The sequence below is a fragment of the Maylandia zebra genome, linkage group LG4 (genome assembly GCF_041146795.1).
Source record: "Maylandia zebra isolate NMK-2024a linkage group LG4, Mzebra_GT3a, whole genome shotgun sequence".
NCBI lineage: Eukaryota > Metazoa > Chordata > Actinopteri > Cichliformes > Cichlidae > Maylandia > Maylandia zebra.
In genome coordinates this window covers 27680874-27692264 of record NC_135170.1, presented here as the reverse complement: position 1 = coordinate 27692264, position 11391 = coordinate 27680874, and the positions used below count along the sequence as shown (strand labels likewise).

Here is an 11391-nt window from a genome sequence, read left to right as displayed (position 1 = left end):
TTGTTGATTGTTGTATTGTCTTATAATGGTCCATATATTACAAGCCTGTATGTTACAGGTAACATTGTTAGAGTTGAACTAAAATCATTTACATTAAACACAAGTTCAGAGCAATCCTCAGTGATGGCTTTATACACAATGGGGAGTTTTGAACTCTCATGTCAATACTGATGCAGTGTTTTAATAAAGACCTGATGCATTATTGAAAAGTTATTTGACCATGTTTACTTAACAAAGGTATTCTGAAAAAGAGTCAAAACCTCAAAACGGTACTAGTACAATGAAGATAGTTTTTTTTTTTTTTTTTTTTTGGTCAAGGTTAAGTTATCCATCTAACAGCTCCAGTGACAACTTTGGATTAGGAGCCACACACCAGTTTTCTTAATCACTTGACCTCCATCAAACAAGTCCAGCAGAAAGGAAAGTCATCTTTTAAGTCTGCTGAGGTAACATTTGACACTTCAGTAGTATGTAGCAAGCTACAGGAGGAGGAGCACTTCAGCCCAGCATTCAAGCCAGCACCTGCTGCAGGTCATCCACCTCAAGCTTCCACATCCGTCTGTGAAGTGCAGCAAGCTCCGAGAGGTCTGCCATCTTCACTGCACGGATGGCTGGTTCTGGTGAGATCGCCTGAATGATGCCCATCACCATGACATATTTCCCTGTAAGAACAGCAGCAAGTGGTGAACTGTTGACCGACAGTGATTTCAACGGTAAATCGTGGTTGGAGAGATAAATCTGCCAGCTTGCTGCTACAGATTTTAGGATTAATGCTCTCCTTTCAGCCTAACAAGCTGTGCACTGATGAAAATATTCACATTAACCAGGATTCTCATGAATTCAATAACAGGCCACTAATATCTAGAGTGAAAATGATCTCATTTAAAAATTGTTGTTCAACTACAGCTTTTGAACTTGCAGTGTGTTAAAACCGTATTAGAATTTTAAAATACAGGTCTGAGTTCATTAACAATAGTAGTTCTACTTTTTATTTGTAATTAAAAAAGAGTATCCTGTTGATTTTTTTCTTCTATTAAGATACTTCATAATAACTCCTAGAATGTAATGTCATTTTGTGTTTGATTCTGTCACTAGATAAAAATGCAGTAAATGGGGACAAAGCTATATTTTTCTCTAACCAAACAGAATATACGTCCCCTTTCTAATTGGTCCCAATAATAATGACTAAGCAACAAAAGCAGTTTCTTTTCACTTACCGGTATATATGCCTAATAGCCAATAATTGTTCTCGGGGGGGGGGGTGTAATTAAATTTTAGCTTCTGTGTGGATTGAAACAGAATCTAGCTTGGGTCTGGGTCAGTTACCTTGGGACAAGCACGGTTTCCCTTTGGGGATGTTGTTAACACCCTGAACAATGAAAGTCCCCGTCTCATCCATCAACAGCACGGTGTCTCTGTCCTGCTGGACTTCCAGCACAGTCCCCTGCATCCACACCAGCGAGACAGGCAAAGAGCGTCCCCTGCCCAGTCTAATTACACAGCCGGCCCCGCTATCAGCGGTGCCCCAGTTCCCTGCCGCCCTCAGCTGTCCCGACAGCACTTTAACAGGCGGGGGACGTGTCCTTTCCACGTCTGTCTTCTCTACTTTGGACATCACTGACAGACTGCTGCTGGCGTCAAGCGACGGACAACTTGCGACAGCGTTTTCATTTCCCGCCTCCCCACGAGCGGAAGTCGTGGCAGCACTCTTTTCCGGCAATAAAACACGTCCTCGCCTGATTTCTTCAGAGTAAAAGCATCAAAACTGAACTTCAATCACAGGCAGGTGAATAGGAGGCAGCATATGATAGAGGGGAAATTCACAGATAAAACACATTTAATTAGTGTAACTGTCATTTCCGTATTGTTTGTAAGCATCACAGGGGGGATCTCTGGGCATCAGGTCCATTTGTGAATGTTACAAAGTTTTAGTCTGCTGTGATAAAGAGCTAAAACCTTGTATAGAAATCAGCCTGGCAAACTGTGATAATGAATGAAATGTACAGTAGTGTATGTTTACAATCCGACAATCCTGAAGCTATATAAAAAAAAAAACATGTTTTTTAAAATGGACAAAATAGAAAGTGTCTCCATTGGTATTTTTGTTTTTCTTTTAAATACTGATAGCCATTTAAGAAAGAAAAGAAGAAAGAAAGAAAGTGTACTTTATTGGTCCCCGTGGGGAAAATCCCTCTCTGCATTTAACCCATTCACTCAGTGAAGCAGTGGGCAGCCACTGGGCGCCCGGGGAGCAGTGTGTAGGGACGGTACCTTGCTCAGGGGTACCTCAGGGTAGCCGAACCCCTGACCTTCCGATCATGGGGCCACCACTCTACCTACTGAGCTATCCCTGCCCTTATAATTTATGCAAGATTGCTGCAAAATATGGCTTTAAAACAATTTGTTAAACTGAATTTGTGTTTGATTTCTTCAGTTTATGCATCTTCGTTATAATGGTTGTGATACTTTAATCAAAAATAATAAAGAAGGGAAACCAAGAAAAAAAAATGTACATCTGAGTCCAAGGAGCAGCTCATTTTGTTATTTAAATCTGATGCATACTCCATTGATGCATAGGAATAGCTCTAACTGCAGCATAATATTCACTAAAGCCACATGGGAGGGGGGTCTCATACAACTGCTTTAGTTGCATATTATAGGGGTGAGTGATGCTGATTAATATTACTGTGGAAAAACACTGCTTGAATAAACAAAATGAAAAACCACAAATTAATACTAATTAAACATACCAACAACTGCTGTTGTTCAGCTCCTAAAAATACAGAGCTGTTTATTAATCTGCCAAAAAGTGTTGAAGACTAATGAACACTACATAATGCCACTCTGGACATGACAATAATCATGACAAATGAGTTTATTACTAGAATTTATGCAACTCACCTCCGCTATGACAAGACTAATAAGTCATTTTGAGAAAGTTGCATAATGTGGTTTATAGATTCAGCTTCACTTCCACCCCTCATCGTGTAACTTTTCCTTGAAAATTAAGGGTTAGGAAGTCTGAACATTTCAAGTCCATAATAAAACTTTTTGTTGGCTGTTTAATACAAGGCAAGCACTTCACATCACTGCAGGGCTAATAACAGAGCAAAATCCTGGAGGAAAACATGCTGCGGTCTGCAAAAAAGCTGCTACTCTGGAGATTTGTTTGTCTGCAAGACAATGACCCACAACAAGAAAGCCAAAACTGCACAGGATTGACTTTAAAGGTTCTGCAGTGGCATATTCCAGACCTCAATCTAATTCACAATTTGTGGCAGGACATGAAAATTGCTGCTTGTTCACAGCCTCTATTCCACTAGACAGCACGAGCAGTTTTTTGCCAAGAGAATTGGAAAGAACTGCATCTGTTCTTAAGTGTAAAACTTGGAAAAATAAAATAATGCAGACGAAGTTTGCGTGGATTTAATACTGAATGGAGAAGACAGACAGCAATGATCTGGCACATTCAATTCATTAAATATTTTTTTTTTATTTCTTTAAGAATAACTGAAGAAAAGTGTTAGCAATTTCTGTACATTTTTTTTGTAATTGTTTTCCCTTGGATTTGCTGAAAACCTTGAATGATCAACAGGGCTGAGAAATGTTATGCTGCCACATAGTGCACTTTAAACCTAAAAAGAATATGATTAGTCCACAGGCATCCGTCAGTGTCCTTGGAATACACTCCAAGAGGTTCCTTAAACTGCTGACACTGCTGACTCCAGTTTCATGTTATCATCTCCTCTCAATCCCAGTTCATCATTGTCAAAAAAGAGGCACATTAGAAATACTGCCATTTTCCAAGGACTGTGTCTTTGATTGCATCGACAAACTGTGCAGGCACCCAGTAGACCCAATACTGCGAAGCTTCCGTTGGACCCAGCTGAAAAGCCTGCAAAGGTGGAAGACAAACCGGTAAGTACATTAAGTGGTTTCAGAGGCATTTGCAAATGTAAACATGTATTGAGAATAAATAAACACATTGTGTCTTGTATAGATTTTAAAAGCAAATTTAATTTATAGAAAAAATAACTTATTTTGCAATAAATAAAATTCAACCACTTGCATTATGAACAGATGTTAAGACACAAAAATCTGGACTTCAGGAAGCCTTAAATGTCTACTGTCATACATACTCACTGGATACTTTATCAGGCATACTTATTCTAATGCAACTCAATGCATTTAAGCACATAAACATGGCCAAGACTAACACCAGAAGTTCAAACCGAGCACCAGAATTGGGAATAAAGGTGATTTAAGAGATAGTGAACGTGGCATGAATGTTGGAGTGATGCTGTCAACTGAATATGACATCGACCAAAATCTCCAAGGAATGTTTCCAGTACTTTTTTGAATCTGCACCACTAAGATAGCTCTAAAGGAAAAATGGGGTACAACCCAGTACTAACATGTTGAGTGTGCGCAGTGCCTCTTAGAAGCCCTTTCAACACAAAGCGTCATTTATTATAATCCACTAAAATGTTATTTTGCAATTTAATATGATATAGTATGCTTAATTTAAAAACAGCCACTGTACTGAATCTTTCTTTTATTTTAAAGTAAACAACCTGGCTAACCAAATCCAATGTTTGGCTTTTATCTTTCTTCTATCTTAAATCATTCCCATCTCCTCGTCTATCTGCTTTGAATATGTTTTCAACTGTTGAGAGATGCAAAAACAAACTCGGAGGAAGCTGCAGGCATCACTTTTCATTTTTGAGCCAAAAACATGACAACACAAAGCATTGTTTTGACTCCACTATCATACATTTGAATATCTCTGCTCTACAGCTGTAACATTATCTGCATTTAGATCTGTTACACTGAGGGTGATATCTGATGAGGTGGTAATAAAGCTCAATACCAGGGAAGTCCCTCAAAGCCCCACTCATATGTGCTCAGACATTATACTATTTGATTGGATGCACTCATGTGAAGCTGCTATGGAATTCAAACAAAATTACACAGAGACATACTTTGGTCTCAAAGTCTTTTTTGGTGTATTGATCACTTCTATACACACACAAAGTATCTGCTCGTTCTGATGTTGTTAGCCATTTCTGGGTACAAAGACTCCAGAACAGCAAGATACTCCTGAGAGTGAAAAATACTTCAGATTTGTTAATCTCCAATAAAATAATCAATGTGGCTGTTTGACTAGGTATTACAATAAAAAGCAACAATAAAAAGCAATAACTGGATGAAGAAGGAGACTTGCAGCAATACAATTAGCAATACTGTTAGTTAGCTAAAGATGATATACCATGTCCTGACGAACATTTTATATAAAAAAACAAACAATCAAGAAACAACTGTAGCTAGCCAGAGATCTATTGTCAGGCTATTATGGACACTGGACAGGAAAGATGTAGGATGACAGGATGAGTATTAAACTGTCTGAGGGTCCTCCATCTTCCAATGGTTATCCCAGTCTAAATAGAGACCTCCCTCTCGCCAATACCTCTCCCAGCTCTTCCCCTGGCCACAATGAGGTGTTCCCAAGCCTGCAGAAGACATAATCTCTCCTGAATGTCCTGAATCTACATTGGGGCTTCCTCCCAGTGGAAAATGTCCAAAGCACCTCTCCTTTGAGGCGCCCAGGAGGCATTCAACCCAAATGACCAACTGTATCCTTTTGATATGAAGTGGCTCTACACTGTGACCAAGCTCCTCGCCCTATTTCTACCACTTGTATCAACAATCTTATTCTTTCAGTCACTACCCAGGGCTCACAGGTCATAGGTGAGGGTAGGAACGTAGACCGACTGGTAAATAGACAGCTTTGCTTTCACACTGAGTTCTTTCTTCACCACAACAGACCAGTACAGCACCCACATCACTGCTGCCACCACACTCTGTTAATCTCCCACTCCTTTTCTCCGTCACGTGTGAACACAGCTGAGACATGTGTTGAGGGTCCTGTAAGTGACCCTTTTGGGGTTTTTGTATCTATTCGCAAATCAAAAGAACAAGAGACAAAACGCTACAGCACTTTAAAAAGACAAGAACCCTAACCCTAGCTAGGAACAAGTGTCATTACATCACTACTTAAAAAAATGGATAGTATACCAACCAAAGAAACTTTTTTTTAACTGAAAACCTTCTATTACAGTGACTCCATCGTTGAGGCACACATAGTTCAGTCACTTTAGTGAACAGCCACACCAGCTTTTTACCACACAAAAGATAGTTACCATCATGTGATAGTCCTCATGGCCTTCGATGGGTTCAGACACTATGTTTTTAATGGAGCCCATTGGGACTTTCTCCGTCCTCTCTGCAGATGAGAAATTTAAATTATCAGCATCTTTATGGTACAGTGCAGCTAGCAAAAGTAGGTTAGCTATAATCTTACCTTTTGTTCCAATCCACAACTGATCTTGCTCCAGCTTGAATGTGAGTCTAACTTTTCCTCCGGATTTGTTATACATTCCGGATAAAGGCACTGTTGGTAATCGTTCCTGTTAAGCGGCACAAGACAGCTGTCAGTTGTGTTTAGTTGTGTATATTCAAACACACTGTATCACTGTAAAAGCACCTTTATCTACAGCTAATAACAGGTTAATTTTCCTCTTACCTTTGTTCCTTTAATAGCTGGCATGATGTCATCAGGTTTACCTTTGTCCAAAACTTTCCTATGTTGCTGAGATAATAGTGCAGATTTAAAATGACAAATAAAAACAACAAAAAAACTCTTTCTACAATAAGGCGACAAATCAAACCTTTTGCCTGCATAAAGGCTCCTTCTTGTTTTCTTCAGCTTTAACTTCCTGCTGGATGACTTCTTTGGGTGTATTTACAGCTAATACATCATTTATTGTAGATCCTACTACCATTATTTTTGCACCATTTGTAATCTTTATTTCACGTAGCGTCTTGTCCTCTGGAAGCAATCCTTTATACATCACTTTTTGCATTGCCGGTGGAAGACCTAAAATAAAAAGGAAAGAAAGAACTATCTTTGAGTTCTTATTGTTTATGCGTTGCTAAACAACACTCATTGTAACAATTAATTTAAAAGAAGAAATGTATGCTGTTGGCTCTCACCAGTGAGTGAGTGAATGCTCTCTTTTAGTTTGGCTCCGGTGCTATCAACAGGAATTTTCAGATCATATTTATTTTTGTTCCAAATGATCTTCAAGTCCACTGTTTCCTTGTCCTCTGTATCATCCCCATTGCTAATATTAGAGTCCTGAGTTGTGGAGTTTCCTGCATCTGTGTGAGACGTCGCTTCTGCACCACCTTTTTCAACATCTTCACCTAGTGATTCAGCTTCTTTTGGTTTTGCCTCAGTTTCCATTATGACTTCTTCACTTCCTGGAAAAGAATGAAATCTTAGACTTATGTTCCTTTAAAGTAACCCTTCCAAGTTTAAATTATTATATCTCAAATTTTCCATATAAGAGTGCCTATGCATTATGATACTGCCTATAGAGATGTGGTCAAAGGTCTCCATACACTCACATGTGGTGGTAATTTGGGGATTTTAATGATTTCTTTGAAAATTTATTTTTCCAAGATCGAATGATAGTACAATATACATCTTTAATGGCAATAACAAAATAATAATTGGGTGCTAGAGCATCTTAACCAATTTCCAGTTTGTTTCTTCTTCCAGCCCTCAGCAAAGTAATGACACATCTGACTAACTTGTACTAATGTACAATTGTTTGAACTAATGATGTTCAAATCTGCAGTTGTTTAGAAATGGCTCCAAGAGACCTTTACAACTTGTGTACATCTACAATTCTTCTTAGATCTTCCCTGAGTTCCTTGGACTTTCCAATTGTTCTGGTTATTGGTCACTCAAATGAGTGCTGTCAGGCAAATCTTTTTATGCTAGCGAAGGGAAACTCCCAGTTATAGTTAATCACATTCACCATAATCACCAAAGAGATGTTAAAAGACACACATAACAGAAGCTGATTACAGGAAGGCCGTCAGTGCCAGCAACAGCACTGCAAAAAACAATGTATCACAATAACAACCACAAAGTTTTCTAAAGAGAGAAAGAAATGTGTTGTCTCAGCCTATCAGATGATTACACTTGTCTCTCTTTTACAACAAAGAAACTTTTTGCATTAAAAATAACAACAGACCAAAATGTTGATATTCCTATTATATTCACTCTACCGTGACATTTGTTACAAATGTCTTTCTTTCAGGGAACTTTTTTATTACAAGTGTTTCTTGTGTTTTATGCTGGAGGTTGACCACCTTGCCTTAAATGACAACCACCTGCACTGTCGCAGTCTCCTATGAATTAGATTAGTATTAGGGCAGACATACATATATAATATCAGATTTTTACAGAAAGATTAACATAGTGATGATATCTTAGTTGTCAGAAATTGTGGCTATTGTTCTCATTGTTAGTGGGGGGGAACAATCATCCTCCCAGCCTTGTTACCGTAAATTAATAAGACATGAAATGCTAGTATCTGCAGTAAATGAGTTTAACCCAGTCATTGCATAACAAAATGATAACGGCAATCTATGAGCAGACCAGCACATAAATAGAACTATCTCAACTAACTGTATGTCGACCGCTAATCCCTGCACAAGAACAATTGAAGAATGATAACAGCCTCAAATCATGATATTTTTTTCACAAAACATCCACCGAAATATCAATATCTGTTTCAAAGCTTGAATCCAGTTTTGTCCGAACTCAAAGCCTCATGTCAACCTACTGCCTTTGGATGACGTGTCAGTTTCTTTGCAAACTGCAGCAAAGTTTACAACAGACTTTTTTGCTGTTGGTTATAGCAAAATGCAGCCATAACATCTTTAACACAATGTCAATTAGTCTGGAAGTGACTCAGATTAAACGTAAACAGAGCTGTGAAGCTGAACTTAAGTTTTTTTCCACAGCTCTTTCCACTGAAGGACTTGTTTTGAAAGACTGTTGGTAAGCATATCAAGGAAAAATGACTGGCTGACAAAGAGGCTACGGTCCTAAAAATTCCAGGAGTAAAGTGCTTCCCACAGAATCAGACTGTATCTGCTGCGGCAGAACACATATATGTATACTTAAGCGAAAGGTAGCAATGCTTTCTTTCCATGGAAGACTCAAACTACATACAATTGTGCAGGTTGTATTTAACACAAATAATTTACCAAAATAGTTGTGAAATAGCTGAGTGACTAAGTGTCAAAACTCTGCTCATTAAAAACTAACAATAAAACTAAATGAGGCTGAACCTAGACGGCTTACTCACAATGGCTTAAAACGAAACAAAATAAAACGGGGAAACCCAGCTCACTTTTATCACTTACAAAATACATTCCTGTGAACTATATTTAGCTACCTATCATATCTATGTCTACTTTGCAACTTTAAATAAGACTTTTGTTTTGTTTACCTTGATATAATACAAAACATCGACGTGTTTGGAAGCGTTTAAATCAATAAACTAGAAGTTGACTTAATACTTAATACTCTTTATTTTATATATATATATATATATATATATATATATATATATATATATATATATAGAGAGAGAGAGAGAGAGAGAGAGAGAGAGAGAGAGCTAATAAGAATCTCACTTTCGTGCAGTTCCCGATAGTTTCACACAATAAGCAATTATGTATGGAGCTATTATGAGTTAATAACAAAGATGTAACGAAGTCTAATTTAGTCTTATCTGCTAACCACTTTCCCCCTCGTGGTTTTTCTAGGTCTTTCCACCGCTTCTAGTAAGCAGTCTTTCGATGTGTGCTGAGAAATGGGATACATAAAAGCGAATAGCCGCCAAAAGAAAACAGAAAAACGTTTTTAAACAACAATAAGCACTCGCAAAACAACACATCTCATAACAAGAATGGCCTTACTGCAAAACTAGTAAAGTAAATAGGCTGTATGTTAGTGTTTGATCGCTACAATACTTAATCCTATACAGTTAAGTCTTTAACAGCTTAAGTTAACTTGATAAAACAAAAAACATATGTTAAATGACATCACGTTAACCGCAGTGCTTCACACATCCAGCTAAATGTAAATGGTAGTTAGCAACCGTTAACATTAGCTAGCCGCAACACTAGTGAACGTTAAAAAATTACCCTGCGGAAAGACGAAAATGTCCATTATTAGTTCAGTATATTTACAGTATATTTAGAGGTACGTATAATTTCATTAACATTATATGAGCTCAATTTAAAGATATTATTGAAATACTGCTGAATTTTCTCAATACTCACCATCCTGCGTCGCCATGATGATTGTGTACAATCCGTTGTAGGTTGTGGCAAAGATACTACAGGAAGCAGGATGGGTCCAGTATTCAGGAAACAACAGCTAAAATTGTTCTTCTGTCCACACTCGCGCGTGACAACGTAGAAACAGAAACAATTTAATCATTTATTTTGAAAACGCATTATTAATATAGCTATACGCAACCAAACAAAGTTTAAACGTTAATAGTTTCAGTTAGCTCGTGGGCAAACAGGGATAATGGAAATGCGCATGCGCACGCTGAAACAACTGAAGATAACTTTTTCTTGTTTTTGTAAAAACTGTTACAGGTTAGCTAACGCTACTGTCGATATATTATGGCTAAACATAAAGGCAACAAAACACTTTTTCAAGCACGAACAGTCCAATGTACATACGGCCAAGATAACGGACACGGAAGTGAAGAGACGTAATACTCTCGCTTGGCTTCGTTTCTTTGTTGTTGTGAAAGCAAGGGAGACACCGGGAGGTGGCACTTTAATCAATGGCTATTGGCTAAGTCTTTCCTTAAAAGGTGTAAAGGTTCGAAATTTAAAATGACTTTACCTCGCCAACTCTTTTACACAAGATTTTCAGTTATGGAAAAGTAAAAATTAAAAAAAAAAAAAACCCCAAGCAGATGGCGTTCATGAACTCATTTTACAACTGATGGCGTTGGACAGGATCGTAATATTTTTTAAGATACTGTTTTTATATTATGGTAACACGTACCAACATGCATATCTTACTTATGAAAATATTTTTGAGACATTAACCTACAGTGTAATATATATATACATATATACATAGATATGAGTTACTGGTTTCATGCTGAAATAGTGTCACGGATGCTGGATAATTAGTCCACAATGAATAATCTGACTTTAACAGTTTCTGTAGACTTAATGAACTTTCTACCTTTTTAAAACTGCGGCTGTGGTTATTCTACAGTCTCTTACACAGTGTGGAAAGTAATTTCTCTCTTTTATGTGCTGCTTTGGTCCCTGATTGCAGTACTGTGCAAAAGTCACTTGCTATTTCTTTATATTTTGTTTCCACGGAGCCAGACTTGCTTGTAATTTTTTTTTAAAGTGGCAATAGTTCTACCAGGCCTTCTGGAGGTCTTTCAAAGTATTTCTTTGGACGTTGTCTGCTTTCTCGCACATTTA

General features: G+C 37.8%; 2 protein-coding genes across 2 annotated transcripts; both read right to left on the bottom strand.

The window, feature by feature from the left end:
- Positions 1-40: 40 nt before the first annotated feature.
- rmi2 (RecQ mediated genome instability 2) lies at positions 41-1722 on the bottom strand. Its single transcript, XM_004552216.4, has 2 exons — positions 1327-1722; positions 41-662 (listed from the first exon to the last, which is right to left on the bottom strand). The coding sequence occupies exons 1-2, from the start codon at positions 1613-1615 to the stop codon at positions 511-513; spliced, it is 441 nt and encodes a 146-aa protein (XP_004552273.2). The 5' UTR covers positions 1616-1722; the 3' UTR covers positions 41-510.
- Positions 1723-3473: 1751 nt separating this feature from the next.
- Positions 3474-10758, bottom strand: ubfd1 (ubiquitin family domain containing 1). The gene is made up of 8 exons (XM_004552215.4): positions 10621-10758; positions 10210-10329; positions 7054-7323; positions 6729-6937; positions 6584-6649; positions 6362-6467; positions 6201-6283; positions 3474-3895 (listed from the first exon to the last, which is right to left on the bottom strand). The coding sequence occupies exons 2-8, from the start codon at positions 10223-10225 to the stop codon at positions 3785-3787; spliced, it is 861 nt and encodes a 286-aa protein (XP_004552272.1). The 5' UTR covers positions 10226-10329; positions 10621-10758; the 3' UTR covers positions 3474-3784.
- Between the last annotated feature and the right edge of the window lie 633 nt (positions 10759-11391).